This window comes from Oncorhynchus kisutch, unplaced genomic scaffold (genome assembly GCF_002021735.2).
Source record: "Oncorhynchus kisutch isolate 150728-3 unplaced genomic scaffold, Okis_V2 scaffold848, whole genome shotgun sequence".
Classification (NCBI taxonomy): Eukaryota; Metazoa; Chordata; class Actinopteri; order Salmoniformes; family Salmonidae; genus Oncorhynchus; species Oncorhynchus kisutch.
Window position 1 is genome coordinate 110,865 of NW_022262793.1, and position 26,438 is coordinate 137,302.

Sequence of the window (26,438 nt, forward strand, 5' to 3'; positions counted from 1 at the left end):
AAAACGAGTCCCATATCGACATAACCTGAAAGGCCACTCAGCAAGGAAGAAGCCACTGCTCCAAAACTGCCATAAAAAAGACAGACTACGGTTTGCAACTGCACATTGGGACAAGATTGTACTTTTTGGAGAAATGTCCTCTGGTCTGATGAAAAAAAAATAGAACTGTTTGGCCATAATGACCATCGTTATGTTTGGAGGAAAAAAGGGGAGGATTGCAAGCCGAAGAACACCATCCCAACCGTGAAGCACGGGGGTGACAGCATCATGTTGTGGGGGTGCTTTGCTGCAGGAGGGACTGGTGCACTTCACAAAATAAATGGCATCATGAGGAAGGAAAACTGTAGCTGTAGCTATAATTGAAGCAACATCTCAAGACATCAGTTAAAGCTTGTTCGCAAATGGGTCTTCCAAATGGACAATGACCCCAAGCATACTTCCAAAGTTGTGGCAAAATTACTTAATGACAACAAAGTCAAGGTATTGGAGTGGCCATCACAAAGCCTTGACCTCAATCCCATAGAAAATTTGTTGGCAGAACTGAAAAAGCGTGTGCGAGCAAGGAGGCTTACAAACCTGACTCCGTTAACTAGCTCTGTCAAGAGGAATGGGGCAAAATTCACCCAATTTATTGTGGGAAACTTGTGGAAGGCTACATGAAATGTTTGACCCAAGTTAAACAATTTAAAGGCAATGCTACCAAATACTAATTGAGTGTATGTAAACTTCTGACCCACTGGGAATGTGATGAAAGAAATAAAAGCTGAAATAAATCATTCTCTCTGCTATTTTTCTGACATTTCACATTCTTAAAATAAAGTGGTGATCCTAACTGACCTAAGACAGGGAATTTTTACTTGGATTAAATGAATTGTGATAAACTGAGTTTAAATGTATTTGGCTAAGGTGTATGTAAACTTCAGACTTCAACTGTATATAATAATGTTACTATAATGATGTTTGTACCTATGCAAAACAGTGGTGTAGAGGAGTGTTAGTTGTCTGTCCTGTGTTCCTATGGGGGTCAGATCAGATCCAGAGAGGGCAGGACAGAAGAGAACAGCTTCCTATGGGGGTCAGATCAGATCCAGTGAGGGCAGGACAGAAGAGAACAGCTTCCTATGGGGGTCAGATCAGATCCAGAGAGGGCAGGACAAAAGAGAACAGCTTCCTTTGGGGGTCAGATCAGATCCAGAGAGGGCAGGACAGAAGAGAACAGCTTCCTATGGGGGTCAGATCAGATCCAGTGAGGGCAGGACAGAAGAGAACAGCTTCCTATGGGGGTCAGATCAGATCCAGAGAGGGCAGGACAGAAGAGAACAGCTTCCTATGGGGGTCAGATCAGATCCAGAGAGGGCAGGACAGAAGAGAACAGCTTCCTATGGGGGTTAGATCAGATCCAGTGAGGGCAGGACAGAAGAGAACAGCTTCCTATGGGGGTCAGATCAGATCCAGAGAGGGCAGGACAGAAGAGAACAGCTTCCTATGGGGGTCAGATCAGATCCAGAGAGGGCAGGACAGAAGAGAACAGCTTCCTATGGGGGTCAGATCAGATCCAGAGAGGGCAGGACAGAAGAGAACAGCTACTGGCCCAAAGCTGAAGCTTTTCCTGTCTATAGAAGCTGCTCCTCTCTCTATGTTCATTGTTGGAGCACCAGCTACCACACACACACACACACACACACACACACACACACACACACACACACACACACACACACACACACACACACACACACACACACACACACACACACACACACACACACACACAGCGGAATGTGGAGCTTTTATATTCTAGAATGTTTTTCCTAATGTGCCTTAAAATATTGGTATTTGGAAAGTATTTACGTAGCTTTTAATGAGAAAAGACAGATTTGCACCCTTTAGTTAGTCAGGGAGTAGGACTGTATTGAATAAATAATGTGTTCATGTTATTTTAGAGGTATGTTCTCCTGAGCTGTTCACATTGTTATTGTCAGGAATGTACTACAGCTACAATGATAATTAGGACTTTATAAAAAACTAGATATAACGACATGAAGTGAACCTTTTATCTATACAACCTATTTTCTTGTTATTTTGTAGATATATTTCTCTTTCTAATTTGTTCGTACAACGAAAGAGAAATGTTTCAGCGTAAACTATTAGATATACATTATAATACTTTCTATCCTAAAAAAACGTAGTTTACATTTTTTTTTTTTTCAATAGCTGTGATTTTCTTATTAACTTTGTGAGATTTTGACTGTTTTACAATGTTGGGAACTTTTTATACTTGAACTGTTTCATACCAAGGAATACGTTAACATATATGTTATATATAATATATGCAATACGTTAACACACACTATATATTTTTAAGAACAATACTTTGAATGTCTCTGGACATAAACTACCAAGTCTCTCAGAGATTCCAGTACAATATTCTATTTATCTTGCCTTTTCAAATGTGTTGTTCTGCAAATACAATCATTAATTTAACTAGATGAAATAAACAGCCTTTTAGCTGCTTCTATTCGTATTGTAGTTTTTACATAAATACACAACTGACAGAAAGCAGTTCACTGTAGATCCACCAAGTCTCACCTGCTGGGGCACATCTTTCTGTCAAACACAATCACCTGCTGGGGCACATCTTTCTGTCAAACACAATCACCTGCTGGGGCACATCTTTCTGTCAAACACAATCACCTGCTGGGGCACATCTTTCTGTCAAACACAATCACCTGCTGGGGCACATCTTTCTGTCAAACACAATCAACACCTCCTCAGTCTGATCTGTTATCTAGAGGAAACCTTGCCTTATCATAGGGAACGTATTGGAGGTACAGGGTAGGCTAGAGGAAACCTTGCCTTATCATGGGGAACGTATTGGAGGTACAGGGTAGGCTAGAGGAAACCTTGCCTTATCATGGGGAACGTATTGGAGGTACAGGGTAGGCTAGAGGAAACCTTGCCTTATCATAGAGAACGTATTGGAGGTACAGGGTAGGCTAGAGGAAACCTTGCCTTATCATAGGGAACGTATTGGAGGTACAGGGTAGGCTAGAGGAAACCTTGCCTTATCATGGGGAACGTATTGGAGGTACAGGGTAGGCCAGAGGAAACCTTGCCTTATCATGGGGAACGTATTGGAGGTACAGGGTAGGCTAGAGGAAACCTTGCCTTATCATGGGGAACGTATTGGAGGTACAGGGTAGGCTAGAGGAAACCTTGCCTTATCGTGGGGAACGTATTGGAGGTACAGGGTAGGCTAGAGGAAACCTTGCCTTATCATAGGGAACGTATTGGAGGTACAGGGTAGGCTAGAGGAAACCTTGCCTTATCATGGGGAACGTATTGGAGGTACAGGGTAGGCTAGAGGAAACCTTGCCTTATCGTGGGGAACGTATTGGAGGTACAGGGTAGGCTAGAGGAAACCTTGCCTTATCATAGGGAACGTATTGGAGGTACAGGGTAGGCTAGTAGAAACCTTGCCTTATCATAGGGAACGTATTGGAGGTACAGGGTAGGCTAGTAGAAACCTTGCCTTATCATAGGGAACGTATTGGAGGTACAGGGTAGACTAGTAGAAACCTTGCCTTATCATAGGGAACGTATTGGAGGTACAGGGTAGGCTAGAGGAAACCTTGCCTTATCATAGGGAACGTATTGGAGGTACAGGGTAGGCTAGTAGAAACCTTGCCTTATCATAGGGAACGTATTGGAGGTACAGGGTAGGCTAGAGGAAACCTTGCCTTATCATAGGGAACGTATTGGAGGTACAGGGTAGGCTAGAGGAAACCTTGCCTTATCATAGGGAACGTATTGGAGGTACAGGGTAGGCTAGAGGAAACCTTGCCTTATCATAGGGAACGTATTGGAGGTACAGGGTAGGCTAGAGGAAACCTTGCCTTATCATAGGGAACGTATTGGAGGTACAGGGTAGGCTAGAGGAAACCTTGCCTTATCATAGGGAACGTATTGGAGGTACAGGGTAGGCTAGTAGAAACCTTGCCTTATCATAGGGAACGTATTGGAGGTACAGGGTAGGTAGGCCATACAATGTACATAGCTAAGGTCCAATGACATGTGAAGGACACAGTCAGGGTGAGAGACTCTTTAGAGGGAAACAGCTGTGCACTGATCCAGTCAGAGGCTTCGTCCCAAATGGCACCCTATTCCCTATATAGTGTACTACTTTAGACCAGAACCCTATGAGCCCTGGTTGAAACTAGTGCACTGTATAGGGAATAGGGGGCCATTTAGGAAGCAGACAACGTTATAGAGTATAGCGTTTGGACAGCTGAAGATGGGGACAGGTGGGAAAATACAGTCACTTCCAAAGAATGTTCCAACTGTAAGAGACACTACTCCTCTCTTAACCGTCAGACCATCTCTGGCTACATGTGTCAGGTCTGAACAAAGAATGTTCCAACTGTAAGAGACACTACTCCTCTCTTAACCGTCAGACCATCTCTGGCTACATGTGTCAGGTCTGAACAAAGAATGTTCCAACTGTAAGAGACACTACTCCTCTCTTAACCGTCAGACCATCTCTGGCTACATGTGTCAGGTCTGAACAAAGAATGTTCCAACTGTAAGAGACACTACTCCTCTCTTAACCGTCAGACCATCTCTGGCTACATGTGTCAGGTCTGAACAAAGAATGTTCCAACTGTAAGAGACACTACTCCTCTCTTAACCGTCAGACCATCTCTGGCTACATGTGTCAGGTCTGAACAAAGAATGTTCCAACTGTAAGAGACACTACTCCTCTCTTAACCGTCAGACCATCTCTGGCTACATGTGTCAGGTCTGAACAAAGAATGTTCCAACTGTAAGAGACACTACTCCTCTCTTAACCGTCAGACCATCTCTGGCTACATGTGTCAGGTCTGAACAAAGAATGTTCCAACTGTAAGAGACACTACTCCACTCTTAACCGTCAGACCATCTCTGGCTACATGTGTCAGGTCTGAACAAAGAATGTTCCAACTGTAAGAGACACTACTCCTCTCTTAACCGTCAGACCATCTCTGGCTACATGTGTCAGGTCTGAACAAAGAATGTTCCAACTGTAAGAGACACTACTCCTCTCTTAACCGTCAGACCATCTCTGGCTACATGTGTCAGGTCTGAACAAAGAATGTTCCAACTGTAAGAGACACTACTCCTCTCTTAACCGTCAGACCATCTCTGGCTACATGTGTCAGGTCTGAACAAAGAATGTTCCAACTGTAAGAGACACTACTCCTCTCTTAACCGTCAGACCATCTCTGGCTACATGTGTCAGGTCTGAACAAAGAATGTTCCAACTGTAAGAGACACTACTCCTCTCTTAACCATCAGACCATCTCTGGCTACATGTGTCAGGTCTGAACAAAGAATGTTCCAACTGTAAGAGACACTACTCCTCTCTTAACCGTCAGACCATCTCTGGCTACATGTGTCAGGTCTGAACAAAGAATGTTCCAACTGTAAGAGACACTACTCCACTCTTAACCGTCAGACCATCTCTGGCTACATGTGTCAGGTCTGAACAAAGAATGTTCCAACTGTAAGAGACACTACTCCTCTCTTAACCGTCAGACCATCTCTGGCTACATGTGTCAGGTCTGAACAAAGAATGTTCCAACTGTAAGAGACACTACTCCACTCTTAACCGTCAGACCATCTCTGGCTACATGTGTCAGGTCTGAACAAAGAATGTTCCAACTGTAAGAGACACTACTCCACTCTTAACCGTCAGACCATCTCTGGCTACATGTGTCAGGTCTGAACAAAGAATGTTCCAACTGTAAGAGACACTACTCCACTCTTAACCGTCAGACCATCTCTGGCTACATGTGTCAGGTCTGAACAAAGAATGTTCCAACTGTAAGAGACACTACTCCACTCTTAACCGTCAGACCATCTCTGGCTACATGTGTCAGTTCTGAACAAAGAATGTTCCAACTGTAAGAGACACTACTCCACTCTTAACCGTCAGACCATCTCTGGCTACATGTGTCAGTTCTGAACAAAGAATGTTCCAACTGTAAGAGACACTACTCCACTCTTAACCGTCAGACCATCTCTGGCTACATGTGTCAGTTCTGAACAAAGAATGTTCCAACTGTAAGAGACACTACTCCACTCTTAACCGTCAGACCATCTCTGGCTACATGTGTCAGGTCTGAACAACGGTGGACTGAAGTCTCCTCCAAAATGTTTCTCTTCAAAGATTACTCTAAGACTCAATTCTAAATTGAACTCAAATTAATTCAGGAGAGTCCGTGTCTAGTTCATTTCTATGTGGAATTTGAATGTCTTAGTTTGCCAGTTTGGTTGCTGTCCATGGTGCTACATTCTCATGCTGTTCATGACACTGCTGTTTAGGTGATATATGGTTGGCCTGACAAATCAAAACAAACTAAAACCAGGAAGAGGAAGCTGAACTAGACAACTTGTATTATTACTTTACTTGATAATCTGAAGAATAAAAAATCTTGGTTGGTGTCCTCTAGTCTAAACATTAACTCTCAAACTGGAGAAATTCTGAGGCTTGTTGATTACATTATCCCCCTTTTATTTTATTTTTTTATTTCACCTTTATTTAACCAGGTAGGCTAGTTGAGAACAAGTTCTCATTTGCAACTGCGACCTGGCCAAGATAAAGCATAGCAGTGTGAGCATACAACAAAGAGTTACACATGGAGCAAACAACCAACAAGTCAATAACACAGTAGAAAACGAAGGGGGGGTCTATATACAATGTGTGCAAAAGGCATGAGGAGGTAGGCAATCTCTCTTGAGAGATTCTGAATCTTGCTGATGACATTTTCCCCCTCTCTTGAGAGATTGTGAATCTTGCTGATTACATTATCCCCCTCTCTTGTTAATAATGTAGATCACCTCTGAAACATGAACCTGCTATGTTCCTAGAATGGTAAGTAGGTGAACTCTATCCCCTGATGAATGCATCCCAAATGGCACCCTACAGTAATCCCTATATTGATACCTGGTTAAAACTAGTGCACTACATAGGGAATAGGGTGCCACTTGGGATGTAGTCTGATCTCTCAACCCTTCCTAGAAGGGTCCTTGGTCTGCCAACTTGCTGCCACAAGTCTCTCTGACAGCTACAACTCTCTACTGAGTATTTCATCAAAACATATCAGTTGACCAATGTAAAATATATACCATATCATCTTTACCAGATCCTGATGATAAACATCCACGCTTCAATTCTATTAACACACATCTACATAATGAAGTTCACTATACTGGATACAGAAACCCTTTCTAATGGGGCTTTGACTTCATTCATGGTTTTGAATCCTATGAGATGGTTGATTGGTTCCTACATGACATTCCCTGCTGTGGTCAGTCAGGAAGAGCAGGTAAAGGTTAGCTGTGTGTGTGTGTGTGTGTGTGTGTGTGTGTGTGTGTGTGTGTGTGTGTGTGTGTGTGTGTGTGTGTGTGTGTGTGTGTGTGGAGAGCAACCAGGCAGGAACAAATGAAGCTGCAAAACCTGCGACTTGACCAATCAGACAGAGAGGATCCTGGGAACTCCTCTTTCCCCTGTTTCCACCTGTTTAGGATCCTTTTGAATTCCAGGCAAATAGGAACTTCAATGTGGGAATAAAGATAAGACCACTGATGGCCATGTCAGCTTTACCATTAGTCTGACAGTTTCAGTGGAATAGAGGACATGCTATATAATGTCCTATCTGCATTTTTATTTATTTATTTATTTACCTTTATTTAACCAGGTAGGCAAGTTGAGAACACCTTTATTTAACCAGGTAGGCTAGTTGAGAACACCTTTATTTAACCAGGTAGGCTAGTTGAGAACACCTTTATTTAACCAGGTGGCAAGTTGAGAACACCTTTATTTAACCAGGTAGGCTAGTTGAGAACACCTTTATTTAACCAGGTGGCAAGTTGAGAACACCTTTATTTAACCAGGTAGGCTAGTTGAGAACACCTTTATTTAACCAGGTAGGCTAGTTGAGAACACCTTTATTTAACCAGGTGGCAAGTTGAGAACACCTTTATTTAACCAGGTGGCAAGTTGAGAACACCTTTATTTAACCAGGTGGCAAGTTGAGAACACCTTTATTTAACCAGGTAGGCTAGTTGAGAACACCTTTATTTAACCAGGTAGGCTAGTTGAGAACACCTTTATTTAACCAGGTGGCAAGTTGAGAACACCTTTATTTAACCAGGTGGCAAGTTGAGAACACCTTTATTTAACCAGGTGGCAAGTTGAGAACACCTTTATTTAACCAGGGAGGCTAGTTGAGAACACCTTTATTTAACCAGGTGGCAAGTTGAGAACACCTTTATTTAACCAGGTAGGCTAGTTGAGAACACCTTTATTTAACCAGGTGGCAAGTTGAGAACACCTTTATTTAACCAGGTAGGCTAGTTGAGAACACCTTTATTTAACCAGGTAGGCAAGTTGAGAACAAGTTCTCATTTACAATTGCGACCTGGCCAAGATAAAGCAAAGCAGTTCGACAGATAAAACGACACAGAGTTACACATGGAGTAAAAACAAACATACAGTCAATAATGCAGTATAAACAAGTCTATATACAATGTGAGCAAATGAGGTGAGAAGGGAGGTAAAGGCAAAAAAGGCCATGATGGCAAAGTAAGTACAATATAGCAAGTAAAATACTGGAATGGTAGTTTTGCAATGGAAGAATGTGCAAAGTAGAAATAAAAAATAATGGGGTGCAAAGCAGCAAAATAAATAAATTAATTAAAATTAAATACAGTTGGGAAAGAGGTAGTTGTTTGGGCTAAATTATAGGTGGGCTATGTACAGGTGCAGTAATCTGTGAGCTGCTCTGACAGTTGGTGCTTAAAGCTAGTGAGGGAGATAAGTGTTTCCAGTTTCAGAGATTTTTGTAGTTCGTTCCAGTCATTGGCAGCAGAGAACTGGAAGGAGGGACGGCCAAAGAAAGAATTGGTTTTGGGGGTGACTAGAGAGATATACCTGCTGGAGCGTGTGCTACAGGTGGGAGATGCTATGGTGACCAGCGAGCTGAGATAAGGGGGGACTTTACCTAGCAGGGTCTTGTAGATGACATGGAGCCAGTGGGTTTATTTAACAGTTACAATACATACATTATTGTTCATTTTCATGGAGTTACATTTTGTGAGGCCGTGAGTTGGTCACACTTGTCCCCATTTTTACGACAGCTGAACCCTATTAGGCAGCTGCAGAATGTCACCTGTCAGGCCTCAGTGTCTGAGTGTGTGCAGGCACAGGAGGGGACAGGTGGTGGCCTACAGGCCCTCCTCAGTGGAAGGAGCATAAAGATAGATAGAGGTGTCCTCTTTATATCTGTGCCATAGTAGTGTCTTTGACAGCATGAACAGCGCCATTTAGGCTACAACCCATAAGAATACCCACCTAGTTGACAACTTTACTACTTTAAAATGGTGGAAGCATGCTGGAAGCCCTCAATGGTGCTGAAACTGTGTTTTTGTCCACTAGAGGCCTCTATCATACTCAATGGTGCTGCCCATGCTGAAACTGTGTTTTTGTCCACTAGAGGCCTCTATCATACTCAATGGGAAGGATGAACAACAAAAGCCCTCTCGTGTTTTGTAAACAAGACCCTTGAAAATGTCTTAATTTCTCCATTCTGATCAATGTGAGAAAGAGTTAGACTTGTTCAGTGTCCGTCAATTCAACTAAATGCTAAACTTGTGGTCAGTTCATTGAATTAGTTGTGTTAATACTAGGCTAAAGAAATTCAGCCTGCACCCTGATGCCAAGACTGGACAGAGTTGTAGATGATTGAAGAACAGAGTTGTAGGGGAGAGAGCTGAGGTCTGTGTGTGTGTGTGTGTGTGTGTGTTCAGATGTGACATGCTGACATCTAGTGGACTTTTGGCCTAGGCTGACTTTTACTTTAAAATAATAATAATAATAATTAACTGGGCACTAATTTATTCATCCTCATAAATAAACAAAAAAGCTATTATTGAAAGTACTTTTTGTTAAAGGCCCAGTGCAGTCAAAAACATGATTTCCCTGTATTTTATTTCCAGGTTGGCATAATACTGTGAAATTGTGAAAATTATGATAATGCTCTTTTAGTGCAAGAGCTGTTTGAAAAGACCGCCTGAAATTTCAGCCTGTTGTTGTGGGATGGAGTTTTGGTCTGCCTGCTGACATCATCACGTGGTACATTTGTTGGCGTCATACATTTGTTGACCAATAAGAAAGAGAGTTCCAAACCTCTCTGGCAATAACAGATCGTTTTCAGTTTTCTCCTACCCACTCAGCCCACTCCCAGACAGTCCAAGCAAAAATTGTTGTTTGAGGAATTTCTCTTCGCTAAGAAGCTATCTTTGTTTCTTTTTGACAATTTCAATAGAAAACAATCACAGTAAGGTACTTAATTGTTGGGGATAGATGATTTAATATAGAAAAACGGCTGTATTGGACCTTTAACGATCAAGTTATAATATTTACTCACCATTGGCCCTATGTTGACATGTGGTCGAGCCCCGCTGCCGCCAGATGGCGCTATTATTCCTCACGTCTTTTGTAATTGCCACGTAAGGAATAATCGCGCCCTCTGATGGCAACAGGGTTGAAACAGCGTGACACAGTTCATTCGAGAAATGACGTACCTCAAGGGGCGCGCATGACCTGTTGGACTGGAATATGTAACGCAGGACTTAGTGGAACAAATATCGCCTGCCGAAAAGGAAAGTAAAGTTTCTTCTAGCTGTTCAGGTGACTATCTTTCAAACTGGGAGCAACTTGGAAAACGCTTACGGAAAACTTTCAAACTTCATTCGACGGAGAATACCGGTAATATGACACTGAGTTGTTTGTTGCAGTGCGATTTTTCTATAGAAATATATATATATATTTTGTACAGCCTGTTATAGTTTGCCACTTCCATAAAACATCGTTTGTGTATGGCGCAGTAATAGTTATCTACAGCCGTAGTTTAGTCGACTAAACTGATCCTAGATCTGAGCTCATGAATCTTGTAACAATAAAATCTTGCCAGTGAACGTTATTATTGGTAGAAGGGTGCAATTGCGGCCCCCAATTAGGGGCGTTCCTGCATTTGCACCTCTCTCTTAATATAATATACAAAAGTATGTGGACACCTCTTCAAATGAGTGGATTCGGTTTTTTCAGTCACAAACATTGCTGACGGGTGTATACAATCAAGCACACAGCCATGCAATCTTCATAGACATTGGCCGTAGATTTTTTTAAATTTAACTAGGCAAGTCAGTTAAGAACAAATTATAATTTACTATGACGGCCTACCGGGGAACAGTGGGTTAACTGTCTTGTTCAGGAGAAGGACTACAGATATCTACCTTGTCAGCAAACTTTCGATTACTGGCCCAGCGCTCTAACCACTAGGCTACCTGCCGCCCCCATAGAAAGGCCTTACTGAACAGTTGAGTGACTTTCAACGTGGCACTGTCATAGGATGCCACCTTTCCAACAAGTCAGTTCATCACATTTCTGCCTTGGTCAACTGTAAGTGCTGTTATTGTGAAGTGGAAACATCTAGGAGCAACGACGGCTCAGCCGTGAAGTGGTAGGACATAAAGGCCACAGAATGGGACTGCCAAGTCGCAGCGTGTAAAACATCTCTGTCCTCAGTTGCAACACTCACTAACGAGTTCCAAACTGCCTCTGGAAACAACATTAGCACAAGAACTGTTCGTCAGGAGTTTCATGAAATAGGTTTTCATGGCCGAGCAGCCAAACCTAAGATAAACATGCGCAATGTCAAGCGTCAGCTGGAGTGGTGTAAAGCTTGCTACAATTGGAAATGCATTTTCTGGGGTGATGAATCACGCTTCACCATTTGTTAGTCCTACGGACGAATCTAGTGGATGCCAGGTGGATCTGGTTTGGTGGATGCCAGGAGAACATTACTTGCCTGAATGCATAGTGCCAACTGTAAAGTTTGATGGAGGAGGAATAATGGTCTGGGTCAGTTTTTTATTGGTTTGGGCTAGGCCCCTTACCTTCAATGAAGGGAAATCTTAACTCTACAGCTTACAATGACATTCTAGACAAGTCTGTGCTTCCAACTTTGTGGCAACAGTTTGGGGAAGGCCCTTTCCTGTTTCAGCATGACAATGCCCAAGTGCATAAAAGTGAGGTCCATACAAAATTGGTTTGTCAATCGTTGTGGAAGAACTTGATAGGCCCACAGAGCCCTGACCTCAACCCCATCGAACACCTTTAGGATGAATTGGAACGCCAACTGCGAGCCAGGCCTAATCGCCCAACATCAGTCCCGGACCTCACAAATGCTCTTGTGGCTGAATGGAAGCAAAACCCTGCAGCAATGTTCCAACATCTAGTGGAAAGCCTTCACAGAAGAGTGGAGACTGTTATAGCCGCAATGGGGGACCAACTCCATATTAATGCCCATGATTTTGGAATGAGATGTCAGACGAGCAGGTGTCCACATACTCTTGGTAATGTAGTGTACTTCTAATGATACTTTTTCATTTATTTTTTAACTAGGACTCCGGTACAGAGGCGGGCGCTCCAGTACAGTAGTTAACAGTAACGCACCATAACGTTGGATGCCAAACGTTGATAAACCCCACAAAAGAGGCGGGTAGCTAGGACAACGGTAGACAGTGTCAGTGTCCTTCACCCCCGCCTGACCGGGACTGTTTTCCCGCAGTGCTGTTAACAACGGTGAGGGCAGGCGTTAGCGAAGCCGGAGGACACTGGGTTCTAGCTAGCTACCTAGGACTCCGGTACACATCAGGCAGGATAGGTAGCTAGCTAACGATACCTAGGACTCCGGTACACATCAGGCGGGATAGGTAGGTAGCTAACGATACCTAGGACTCCGGTACACATCAGGCAGGATAGGTAGCTAGCTAACGATACCTAGGACTCCGGTACACATCAGGCGGGATAGGTAGGTAGCTAACGATACCTAGGACTCCGGTACACATCAGGCGGGATAGGTAGCTAGCTAACGATAGCTAGGGCTCCGGTACACATCAGGCGGGATAGGTAGCTAGCTAACTATAGCTAGGGCTCCGGTACACATCAGGCGGGGGCGACACCGGTAGCTAGTGATGATACCGGAGCTCCGAGCCATGCGTTGAAATCGCTAAGCAGCTAACTTCGGAGCAGTGTGCGGAAGCATGTGTCACTATCATCGAGGTCAGAAGCTTAGTTTGATCATGTGCTTTTCCACACCATGTGTTGCAAAATGAGAGATTCCACTGATTTGGCCGTTGTTGCAGCTTTCAAACACTGACCTGGACACAGCACTTACAAATATAGTTAGGATTTTGGACAAAAAGTTTCACCTGACTGGTAGTTTAGCAGGTAGAGTATGGAACATTCAGGGATCTGAAGTCGAAACCAGTTGAAGGAACACAATTTAGAAGGGAAAACAAAGTGAAACCACACTTTCTGCTCAGTTCAAATAAATGGTTTTATTTAGTATAATATAATCTTCTGTATTCAGCATCCTAAATAATGCCACAGATTCTGTTTGTTTAAAATGTATTTTTACTAACAGCTGATGTTACTAATGTGCATTGTGAACAGACAATGAAGCTCCCAGTAATTTACCCTTTTTCGGCACAATTTGGTGAAAGCGGCGAAGCCGTTATCCAGCTAACTAGGATAACGTTACCTGCACAGATGGTACCAGGTTTGCCAGATCTAGCTCAAATGTATCGACCAATGACCCATGAAAACCTGCACAGATGGAACCAGGGTTGCCAGATCTAGCTCAAATGTATCGACCAATGACTCATGAAAACCTGCCCAAGGGGCTGAACTAGACCCCAATAAATGTTGCAGCAAGAGAGAAGTTGCCACATTTATCCAATAAATCCTTTTCCTATAAAGTTATTAAGCAAATTAAGGAATATCATTTTAACTGACAGGCTAAGAAGCAAACTATGGTTTTCCATCAAAATAATAATTATTGCGAGTTTAAGAATATGTCACAAGAGAAGATAAATTGCCCTTATTAAACTCTCCAGATCATTTTCATCAGTGGATGTAAATTTAACTTGTTTAGAGTGCTATGCTTAAGCAATAAGGCACGATGAGGTGTGGTATATGGACTGTACTTAGGACACAGCCTTTAGCCGTAGTATATTGGCCATATACCACAAACCCCTGACATGCCTTATTGCTATTATAAACTGGTTACCAACATAATTAGAACGTTTTTGTCATTCCCGTGGTACACGTCTGATATACCATGGCTTTCAACCAATCACTATTCAGGGCTCAAACCACCCAGTTAATAATTGTAAATATAACCTGGGTGGTTTGAGCCCTGAATGCTGATTGGCTGAAAGCCGTGGTATATCAGACTGTATACCATGGGTATGACAAAACATTTATTTTTTACTGCTCTAATGATGTTGGTAACCAGATTATTATAACCAGTTTATAATATCCTCTAGGTTTTTTGATATATGGCCAATATACCACAGCTACGGGCTGTATCCAGGCACTCCGCGTTGCGCAGACATTAGAATGCAGTTTATTTTAAACCACCTCTGAGCAAATGTATCTAAAGAACTCTCGTGTGCCTAAAGTCATTTTCCAATGCTTTGTTGCCGATATATCACTTCTAGTGTTTAATGATTTATGGAAAAAGGGTGCCTTCGTAATGACCAGTCTAAACAGACTTGGTAAAAAGTTGTCACGACGTGCTTGTGTGCTGCTCTGTCTCCATGTCTCTGCTGCCGGACTCTCTCAACCAGCGCTCTCCACGTACACACACCCCTCCAGTCCACTCACTCTCTCAACCAGCGCTCTCCACGTACACACACCCCTCCGGTCCTCTCACTCTCTCAACCAGCGCTCTCCACGTACACACACCCCTCCGGTCCTCTCAAATCAAATCAATTCAAATCAAATGTATTTATATAGCCCTTCGTACATCAGCTGATATCTCAAAGTGCTGTACAGAAACCCAGCCTAAAACCCAAAACGGCAAGCAATGCAGGTGTAGAAGCACGGTGGCTAGGAAAAACTCCCTAGAAAGGCCAATACATAGGAAGAAACCTAGAGAGGAACCAGGCTATGTGGGGTGGCCAGTCCTCTTCTGGCTGTGCCGGGACACCTTAAAGTTGTACCACTGCCCCTCTCACTCTCTCAACCAGCGCTCTCCACGTACACACACCCCTCCGGTCCTCTCACTCTCTCAACCAGCGCTCTCCACGTACACACACCCCTCCGGTCCTCTCACTCTCTCAACCAGCGCTCTCCACGTACACACACCCCTCCGGTCCTCTCACTCTCTCAACCAGCGCTCTCCACGTACACACACCCCTCCGGTCCTCTCACTCTCTCAACCAGCGCTCTCCACGTACACACCCCTCCGGTCCTCTCACTCTCTCAACCAGTGCTCTCCACGTACACACACCCCTCCGGTCCTCTCACTCTCTCAACCAGCGCTCTCCACGTACACACACCCCTCCGGTTCACTCACTCAACTCACTAACTCACTCAACTAACTCACTCACTCACTCACTCACTCACTCACTCACTCACTCACTCACTCACTCACTCAACTCACTCACTCACTCAACTCACTCAACTCACTCAACTCACTCAACTCACTCACTCACTGCCTGATAGTCTGCGGCAGCAGGTCACAGTGAAATATATTTGTTTAAGAGATATGCCATGGCGGCCGCAATGCGATTTAGAAGTATCCCAAAAACCCTCCACCCACGACCAATACATTTTCACCCCTGACATTGTTTTCAAAGTAGCCCAATTTCGCAGGAAAATGTCAAACATGGCAACCATGGATGGAACAATAAATCAGATAGTTGACAGGATGTATAGATATGAAGCATCCGGTTGGTGTTTCCATTCACTGAGAGGAAGCCCAGTGGCTGGAAGTGGCTCTTGGCTCTGCATACCTCCTTGCTTGTTCTGAGCACTATGATTCATTTGGAAACGACAGGCTCTGATCTGTCTTGGGTTAGTTATCACAATATTTGATACCGGCAGACAGTGCCCTTGGCCCCTGAAAAACTCTGACTCTGACTCTTTTGACCCACATTGGAATTGCATTGACAATCAGGGGAAATCCAGAATATCAAGTGTCACACAAGAATTAAGATGGCACGCTTGAGAGGGTGGCGTTTATGCAGGAACCAATGGAATGCTCGAGGGGGGGAGTTTATGCAGGAACCAATGGAATGCTTGAGGGGGGGCGTTTATGCAGGAACCAATGGAATGCTTGAGTGGGGGGGCGTTCCTGCAGTTGCAGGAATGCCCACATGCAGGAATGCCCCGAATTGCAGGCCGCAATCACACACTGTTGGAGAATTCTTGTGAACAGTCTAGTTAAGAGCGGGACGGGGAGGGACACCTTAAAGTTGTACCACTGCCCCACTCCCTTCCCGTAACCATAGTTAATTTTTAGTTACTGATCAACAGTCACAGGTTATTGTTGGTTATATTATTATTATTATCCCTCCCTCCCTCCCTCCCTCGTGATGAACAGTTATTACAGGGTGGATAGAGCGTTCCCTGCTCCAGTATCTGTGCATTAGAGATGCCTCTAAACTGATTCAAACTCCCATTGGACAGCTCTGCAAGCGAGTTTACCAAATAGGGAGTTTTGCTCAGCAGCTGTGTTCATTTCCTGCCGTTACGGCCTGTATGTACTTCCAAAAAAGGTCTAAATTGAAATACAAGCAACCAAAAAAAGGTCATTTTCAGCACTTTTGAGTTGAGTTGTTGTGTACTTCCTGTTTGTGGCGGTGTGAGTGCCGAATGTGCATTTATTTTCCTTTGCTTGTATATTTTTATTTCTACCTTTTTTGAAGTACATACCAGCCATAACGGGAGTACATTATGACATTTGGTGCGTAAGGAACATATTTTGACATAATGCTTGCAGAGCTGTCTAATGGGAGTTTTAATATGAGCTTCCTGGGCGTTAGAGAGGAGAACCGTCATACTCATTGTCGACATCTCTAATGCACAGATACTGGGGCAGGTATCCCCTAGGGATACCAGGATGGATTTTGGTCTCCTTTTAAAACCCCTTTTTAGATTAATGATGTACTCTTAAAACCTTTACCATCCTAACCTACTACGATACCTACTAGGATCCTAACCACCTACCCGACTAGGTGAAAAATCGATGTGCCCTTGAGCAAGGCACTTAACCCTAATTGCTCCTGTAAATTGCTCTGGATAAGAGCTTCTGCTAAATGACCAAAATGTCAAAAGTAACCTTTGTCATTCTTCATCGTGTGTCTCTGTCTCTAGTGCCCTGTTTCTACAGTCCAGACGAGATCAACACTGTCCTGAACCCCTGTCCTAGTGAGAGGAACAGACCTAGTGATGTCCCAACCTGACAGGAATATCTATTCTTCATTGGAGGGGGGCATCCAGCCCCCAAATGTAGGCTTTGGGCAGCCAAGCCCACCAGGATATGGGATGACCTTACCCAACACGCAGGGAATGTCGAACCCATTTGGGGGGCCAGGGCCTGCTCCAGAGGGGATGCCCTTCCCCACGCCTGGGGCATTTGGTCAGCCCATGTACTCCCAGGGTCAGGAGAACCCAGGATATGGGATGACCTTACCCAACACGCAGGGAATGTCGAACCCATTTGGGGGGCCAGGGCCTGCTCCAGGGGGGATGCCCTTCCCCACGCCTGGGGCATTTGGTCAGCCCATGTACTCCCAGGGTCAGGGGAACCCAGGATATGGCACTGCACCTTACGCTCCCATGCCTGGGGCCTACGGTCAGGGCTTTGACAACCCAAATCATGGTGAGTACTTCAAGTGTTAAAGGGATAGTTCACTCAAACTATCTTTTAGTATTTTGTTCATTAGTCCACAAAATGATGCATGACAGCAGTGACGTTTTCAAGATGGAGCACTTTTAGTACGGAGCAAAAACTACTCATTGATAGATAGAAAGGGGCATTGGAAGTGTTTGTGGTCTGATGTATGTTATCATTCATTGATAGATAGAAAGGGGCATTGGAAGTGTTTGTTTTCTGATGTGCATTGCATTGAGTCTGTCTTTTCTCCCAGACCCAAACACTGGTTACCACAGCGATGATCAACCCCCAGCCTTTAGTGACAATAGTTCCTTCTCTCTTGGCTCTGGACTGGATGACAAGACCATAAGACGAGCCTTCATCCGGAAAGTAAGGGACAGCCTGGACGACATGAGGCTCCAAATCAGGACCTCAAGCAAACTTGAACTAAAGATAAAATATTAACTTAAGATAAAATGGTTGTACATGCATCTGTATAGCCATCATAATAATCAGACAAAATGTCTTCAAACCGTTTTTTAAAGAGCAAATAACCAGAGTCCACGTAGTTGGAATTCTAGTAGTGTATGTATCCTGTATCTAATAGTCTCTGTCTCCTTGTCCACCTACAGGTCTTCATGGTGTTGACCGTCCAGCTGATGGTAACATTCACCTTTGTGGCTGTCTTCACCTTTGTGGAGGAAATCAAAGTGTTCGTCAGGGCCAACACATGGACCTACTGGGTATCCTATGGCATCTTCTTCGTCTCTCTCATCACCATCAGCTGCTGTGGAGAGTTTCGCCGTAAACATCCATGGAACCTGATTGCACTCGTAAGTTAATAATACCTGTCTCATTTCAATGGCCATTATTACCATTATATAATGATGTACTGTATGGGCCTGTTTTCTAAACTCAGATTAAGCCTTTACCTGGACTAAAAAGCCTGCTTAATGAAGAATAGTATGTGTCGCTATACTTTATGGGCCGGTTCTGTACATTTATCTAATTAAAGAAGAAACATTATGTCTTATTCACTATAAGTGTGTGTTGATATGTGCACTTCTACATAGAAAGTTGCATAAGTATTGTTGAAATTGTAAAAGAGGTTGTATGACTCTCCTTGCCTCTGGTGTTTCCAGTCCATCCTGACCCTGGCTATGTCCTACATGGTGGGGATGATAGCTAGTTTCTACGACACGGACTCAGTCATCATGGCCGTGGGCATCACTGCTGTTGTCTGCTTCACCGTGGTTATCTTCTCTCTCCAGGTCTGTATCTCTCTCTTCACACTGTTAGAGCGTGGTAGGTACGGGACCAAAACAGAGGGGGAGTTGAGCCTCACTCTTCAACGCTCTTAGTTGGGGAAATGTATGAATTATACTGTTTACTTTGTGCACCTACGTCATATTGCTGAGTGTACCTTTAAACAGCATTTCTATGGAATCAAATGTAACAGGAGTTGAACTGGAATTGACCCTGACCCTGCCATCATAGATTCTGGCCCTGTTCGGTGAGGCTAGGGATGGGAGTGACCCTACCCTGTTCAGTGAGGCTAGTGATGGTACTGACCCTACCCTGTTCAGTGAGGCTAGTGATGGTACTGACCCTACCCTGTTCAGTGAGGCTAGTGATGGTACTGACCCTACCCTGTTCAGTGAGGCTAGTGATGGTACTGACCCTACCCTGTTCAGTGAGGCTAGTGATGGTACTGACCCTACCCTGTTCAGTGAGGCTAGGGATGGTACTGACCCTACCCTGTTCAGTGAGGCTAGTGATGGTACTGACCCTATCCTGTTCAGTGAGGCTAGTGATGGTACTGACCCTACCCTGTTCAGTGATGGTACTGACCCTGCCCTGTTCAGTGAGTCTAGTGATGGTACTGCCCCTGTTCAGTGAGGCTAGTGATGGTATTGACCCTGCCCTGTTCAGTGAGTCTAGTGATGGTACTGTCCCTGTTTAGTGAGTCTAGTGATGGTACTGTCCCTGTTTAGTGAGTCTAGTGATGGTACTGTCCCTGTCTAGTGATGGTATTGACCCTGCCCTGTTTAGTGAGTCTAGTGATGGTACTGTCCCTGTTGAGTGAGTCTAGTGATGGTACTGTCCCTGTTTAGTGAGGCTAGTGATGGTACTGTCCCTGTTTAGTGAGGCTAGTGATGGTACTGTCCCTGTTTAGTGAGGCTAGTGATGGTACTGTCCCTGTTTAGTGAGGCTAGTGATGGTACTGTCCCTGTTTAGTGAGGCTAGTGATGGTACTGTCCCTGTTTAGTGAGTCTAGTGATGGTACTGTCCCTGTTTAGTGAGTCTAGTGATGTTATTATTGTTTGACAGTAAATGAGATTCACCTCATTGGCTAATCACTAATATGTTCCCATACAGACCAAGTATGACTTCACTTCCTGTCACGGTGTGCTGTTGGTCTGTCTGATTGTCCTGTTCCTCTTCGGCTTCCTCTGCATCTTCATCCGCAACAAGATCCTGGAACTGGTCTATGCCTCGCTGGGCGCTCTACTCTTCACATGCGTAAGTTCTTGTCACAAATGCCACCCTATTTTCTTTATAGTGCACTACTTTTGACCATCGTAGTGCACTATTTAGGGAAGGGTGCTATTAGGGATGCATACTAAAATCTCTTTCTTTGGTAATGATCTTGATTATCATAGGTGGTGTCTCTTCCTGTAGAAACTATACTGGCGGTGGTAGTAGGACAACGATTTAAGTATTCATGCAAGTGCTTTGATTGATGGGCCAAAATAATGCAATATATAGGGAACAGGGTGCCATTTTGTACACAGACTTAGTCATTATTTTGCATGTGTTGTCAGACCAAATCAAGACCTTATGTCACTGCACATGTCTTGCTAAATAGAATGAGTAGAATGCTAATTGTGATAATAGAATGAGTAGAATGCTAATTGTAATTGTTAAAATAGAATGAGTAGAATGCTAATTGTAATTGTGATAATAGAATGAGTAGAATGCTAATTATAATTGTGATAATAGAATGATCATTGTTTTGAATGTGTTTGATTCCAGTTCTTGGCTGTGGACACTCAGCTGCTGCTTGGCAACAAGGAGAATGCCCTGAGTCCAGAGGACTATGTTTTTGCTGCTCTCTCCCTGTACACTGACATCATCAACATCTTCCTCTACATCCTGACTATCGTTGGAAGAGCACGGAACTGAGAGCTTCCTCTAAAGGAACCATTGAAGGATGAAGGAGTCTTTTTACAGGAGTTACCAATCTGTTCCCATATCTAGTACAACACCTGCTCCACATTGTTTTATGTGCCCATGTCTCAGGTGAACACTGCTGTCGCCTGTCGTTCCCCCCCCCCCTAGCAAACTCAGTCCGGCGTTGAACTTACTCTTGAAAGTTGTAATAGTAGAATGCACAAGGTGACATTTGTAAATTGGGTGGTGCATCATCAGTTCCTCTTGTCAGTCATTACGTACCATGTTTGGGTAACCCTGATCTGGCAGATGCTCTTATCCAGTGCAATGTATTTTTCTATTGTGTTACTATTTTTCTTTGCTCATTTTTCGTACTTTTTAACTCTGCATTGTTGGGAAAAGACTCGTCAATAAGCATTTCACAGTGAAGTTACACCTGTTGTATTCGGAGCATGTTACATGATTTGACTTAGTCCGTTCATTCAACTTGGGTAACTAAACAACCACATATCACAGTCATAGCAAGTAACTCTGCTTGATAGTACTCCCTCATGTTCATTGTGCTCATTTTTACCACAATCCAGACTGGTTTAAATTGTGTAGTGTGAATAATTAATCATATTTGAATTCAATTTGTTTTGTGATATTTCTGATGTTTGTGAGTCTTTGCAGCTGTATTTGTTGATATTTATTCAATTAAAACTGAATTGTGATCTCTTTTTCTTTTTTATCAGTGCTGATGGTTACTGGATGCTGCTAAATTGTTTCTAATAGTGTATGAATCATGATTATGCACTTTGTGATATGATTCTTTTTTTCTAAGCCAAAAGCATGAATGTCAGTTTGTTAATTATATTTTTCCAGACATTTGTGCCTAGTTTTCAGCTTTTCAGTCTGGAGAGAAATTATGTGAGAAATGATTTCCCCTGATGCAATGCAAATGTTGAGCGTTAAGAATGACGTATAGCCTATCTGTTTAGACATCATAAAGGAGATTCTATAATTATGTTCAATGTGTAATTATGACACCGGTGTCAAGTTAAATCGAACGTTCTGACACCCTATTATGATGCCATTTATAACCTATTTCATTTGAGGATTTGATTTATAAGACAGACGGAAAGGGTCTACAAACTTGCGGGTTGTGTCTCAGTTGTCTGAACGCCTGAAGTAGGCGCTTGGAGTCGGAGAAGTGTATCTGGGTGGATATGGATACAGAGGGGGGCGGTGCGTCATTGCGCTTGGAGAATGAGAAACTGCGGTATGAGAATGACCACCTGAAAATAATGCTTGACCTAATGAAGGAAAACTTTCATCTGAAGTCCAAACTGCAAACCTCCGCTCTAACCAGCGATAATCTCAGGGAATCGACAGGTAACTGTTCAAGTATGGTTTACGCATTGCAATCTCCATCTATGTGGGTGATGGTGGTGCGTGTGCCGCTCTTTGTCACTAGAGGACGTCCAAGATATGTGACACGTCCGGACTGTTAGAATTAATAAGCAGGGTTGGAAAAAACGGAAAAATTCGATTTACACTATACGGCGTGAAATGAAATGTAATTAATCCCAACCCTGCATATCAGTACTGCCATGCAGGTCCTAGCAAAGCACCAGCTAAAATATTGGACATATAATCTTAAGGGTGGCAGATAGCCTAGTGGTTAAGAGCTTAGGGCCACTAACTGAAAGGATGCTGGTTCGAGTCCCTGAGCTGACTAGATTAAACATCTGTCTGTGCCCCTGAGAAAGCACTTAACCCTGTAAGGCGCTCTGGATAAGAGCATCTGCTAAATGACTAACATTTATATAATTTATTAAATGTATATAGCTCTATTCATTACATAAATAAATCTCATAGTGATGTAAAGCAACAACAAACAACAACAAAAACTATTTAAAAACAACATTAAGTTCATGAGTTGATCTAAGGACAAGAGACTGAAGGTTGAGAACGTTCATGGTTCCATTGTTTTAGACGTTGCCAGATCTTAAAACGCCTGGATGGATATTTTACTTATCGACTAACCAAATCATATGTTATAGCAATCTGTCAGTCGATGACGTCGCACGCAACCATTGGTTGATGCATGCGAGGTCTCAGCAACCCGTGGTTTGAGTGAGATCAGCAGAGGGAGGATGTAGTCAAAGAGGAGAGCATCTACATATATTTGCTTATTATTTTGGCCTGGTTTCTTTTTTTCTCAATTTGTCACCCTTTTTGCATTTAGAATTGATTCTGATGAGAATTTCCTACCAACAGGCAGGAACACAACTATTCAGTGGCAAGACATCGTGGATGAGGACAGATTCAAACATGAGCTGCATCAATCGTCCAGACATCCTCACAGAACGTCTTCCCCGGTTAACCTGGAGTCCTACACCAAGAGCTGCATGTGCACAGACCCACGAGAACATGAAGAGACTGCAAGCTGTTCTTACGTCATGTCTCAGAAGGTGAAAGGTGTGTGAAATGGTCGTTTGCTCATTACAATGTTGTGACATGATTCTTAAGAGAAAAATGTTAGTCAGAAATTGAATCACCATTTTGTATCAACTGAGCTGATTATGACAATATTGCAATAGCAGAAGAGAATAGAAAAATATGTATTCAAACTATTGCATAGGTCCCAAATTGCACCCTATTTCCTATATAGTGCATAACTTTTGAGTAGGGCCTATAGGGCTCTGGTCAATAGTAGTGCGCAATATAGGAAACAGGATGCCTTCTGGGATGTTGTTTAGAATAGGAACATTTTTGTTAAACTAGCTGTGGATGAATGTTGATGTTGGTGTAATGAGGTCTATTGAAGTAATCCATGCAGATTCAGAGATTGGTGCTGTAATGGTGTTTATTGATTCAGATCCAGAGCGGTTGTTGGGGGAGATAGCCTTCAGCTGGATCGAAGGATCCTGTCCTATGTGTTCCAGGGCCAGAACAGACTCTATGGGTTCACTGTGCTCAATATACGAGACAAGATCATTCAGGTGTGTGTGTGTGTGTGTGTGTGTTTGTGTGTGTGTGTGTGTGTGTGTGTGTGTGTGTGTGTGTGTGTGTGTGTGTGTGTGTGTGTGTGTGTGTGTGTGTGTGTGTGTGTGTGTTGTCCTTTGTACAAAAGGCAGACATTCCAGTTTTTAATAATAAGAAAGTTGAACAACATTATTCCTTCCTTCTGTCAGCTAAGGGATAATAGACTAGTTGAACAACAGGGTGTGGTTGTGTGCCATGTAGATATTTCAATCATTCACACACAGATGGGAAATCAAAGCCTCCCAAACCGGTTTATTCCCAGGTCAAAATGGTTTTCCATTTCCTAAGAAGTTAATTCCAAATCTGTTCTAAACAAATGTGTAAGAGAGAGTTGGATAATGACATGTACAGTATAACTGGATTAGAACTCTACAGGCTAATCCCCCACTCCCATGAGACTGTCTGCGTCCCAAATGGAACCCTCTAAACTATATAGTGCACTACTTTTGACTGCGAGTCTGTCCCAAATGGCACCCTATTCCAAATGAAGCCCTATATGGGCTCTGGTCTAAGTAGTGCACTCTATTGGAAATAGGGTGCCATATGAGACTCACAATCTGTGTTTCACTCAAACTAAAGGCTTGACCCCCCCCCCCCCCCCCCCTTTTCTTCAGGTGTCCACACACCCTCTGACGGGGAAGGTGGACGAGGGCTACAGGCTCGCAGCTGTCCCAGCGCTACACTGAGCTGATGGCCAAGCTGAAGCAGCTGGCTATAGTATGACTCTCCACCCCCCCTTCACAGAGTTCATCATCAACACCTATGGCATCCTGAAGCAGAGGGCTGAACTCATACAGCGCCCGGGAGCTGGGATACAACAGGTGATGATGTAGTCCTTCAGGGTACCAGCTCGGCTGTGATGTCAGCTCAGCTTCCCTGCCATCAGGTTGGAGGTGTCAGACAATTACTGTAAAGGCTGCACTGCATGCTTCAGGAGGAGTTTAATCCCTGGGGGGGGGGGTTTATCACCATGAATCATTAACAATTCTATGAAGCTTCCTTCTATATGTGCAGGTGTGGGGGGGGACGGACTGTTTACTGTTGTTTGTTTGCTGCCATGTTACAATGTGGTTTATGTAATGTGTGGTTTGTGTATGTAATGTGTGGTTTGTGTATGTAATGTGTGGTTTGTGTATGTAATGTGTGGTTTGTGTATGTAATGTGTGAGCTGTAGTAGGATTTTCCACTTGTAGGACAATAAACAACAATCTAATCTCAACAGCCCGGACTTCCTCAGGAGAGTAGTTATCAACTCAGCCCCCTCCAAACTGCTGAAGGATCTCCTGCTGCTGTTCAGTTGCCTCTCTTTCATGGCCAGGCAGGACGGCAAGCCCCTCTTCCTCTGGTAGACGGGCTGGGAACAGCTCTGGTCCAGGGTGTTACGTATAGCTTGCTGATTCTGAGTCTTTTATAAACGCTTAGGACCAGAGCTAGACTGGGACGGCCACTGATACCACCTCCCTCCACAGCAGATCAGTCATCTGTGGAGAGTCAAGTTTTTACACTATAAACAAATGACTCAAACCCAACTCTTAACGTGTCTAAGCTTTTATTGCTTTGGAGACAAGCGCTCTCTCATACAAACTTCACACACCCTCCACAGACAGGACAGCTCTGCATCTCTTCACACACCCTCCACAGACAGGACAGCTCTGCATCTCTTCACACACCCTCCACAGACAGGACAGCTCTGCATCTCTTCACACACCCTCCACAGACAGGACAGCTCTGCATCTCTTCACACACCCTCCACAGACAGGACAGCTCTGCATCTCTTCACACACCCTCCACAGACAGGACAGCTCTGCATCTCTTCACACACCCTCCACAGACAGGACAGCTCTGCATCTCTTCACACACCCTCCACAGACAGGACAGCTCTGCATCTCTTCACACACCCTCCACAGACAGGACAGCTCTGCATCTCCTGCATTGGACCATTTCCTAGTTTAGCCTTTTTTTTCATTCATATTTTCGTTCACTTGGTTTGTTGGTTGGTTGCACTGAGGCTGGCTTTGTGAGTTACCTGACATTATATTTCCATATTTAAATGACAGACATGGAAAAACCTGGACAGAATAAATACTTCAGGGCTCTTTGGGCCATTTAAAATGCATTTCAACAAAGAAAAAGCAGTCTGTTTAAGTAATGTATACACAACTAATTTTCATTTACACTGAACAAAGCTTTAACAACATGTTAAATATTTGTCCCATGGTTCATGAGCTGAAATAAAAAATCCCAGACATTTGTCATACACACAAAAATATTATTTCTCTCAAATGTTGTGTACAAATTTAGTTTACATCCCTGTTAGTGAGCATTTATCCTTTGCCAAGATAATCCATCCACCTGACAGATGTGTCATATCAAGAAGCTGATTAAACGCATGATCATTACACAGGTCCACCTTGTGCTGGGACAAATAAAAGGCCACTTTACAAATGAGCAGTTTTATCA

General features: G+C 43.6%; 1 protein-coding gene and 1 pseudogene across 4 annotated transcripts; both read left to right on the forward strand.

The window, feature by feature from the left end:
* The first annotated feature begins 10,265 nt into the window (after positions 1 to 10,265).
* On the forward strand, positions 10,266 to 21,663 carry LOC116352720 (protein lifeguard 1-like). 4 transcript variants are annotated; one of them, XM_031816657.1, is made up of 8 exons: positions 10,588 to 10,810; positions 17,273 to 17,435; positions 17,574 to 17,780; positions 18,049 to 18,164; positions 18,407 to 18,607; positions 18,917 to 19,045; positions 20,154 to 20,297; positions 20,811 to 21,661. In XM_031816657.1, exons 2-8 carry the CDS (start codon positions 17,348 to 17,350, stop codon positions 20,958 to 20,960), a joined length of 1,035 nt encoding a protein of 344 aa, XP_031672517.1. In that variant the 5' UTR covers positions 10,588 to 10,810; positions 17,273 to 17,347; the 3' UTR covers positions 20,961 to 21,661. The 4 variants fall into 4 exon arrangements, with proteins under 4 accessions (XP_031672515.1, XP_031672516.1, XP_020332047.1 ...); XM_031816655.1 differs by having other exon boundaries at positions 10,266 to 10,810; positions 17,273 to 17,780; positions 20,811 to 21,663; XM_031816656.1 differs by lacking the exon at positions 10,588 to 10,810 and adding an exon at positions 10,266 to 10,384 and having other exon boundaries at positions 17,273 to 17,780.
* Positions 21,664 to 22,156: 493 nt separating this feature from the next.
* Positions 22,157 to 25,507, forward strand: LOC116362582 (speriolin-like protein; annotated as a pseudogene).
* Positions 25,508 to 26,438: the final 931 nt, after the last annotated feature.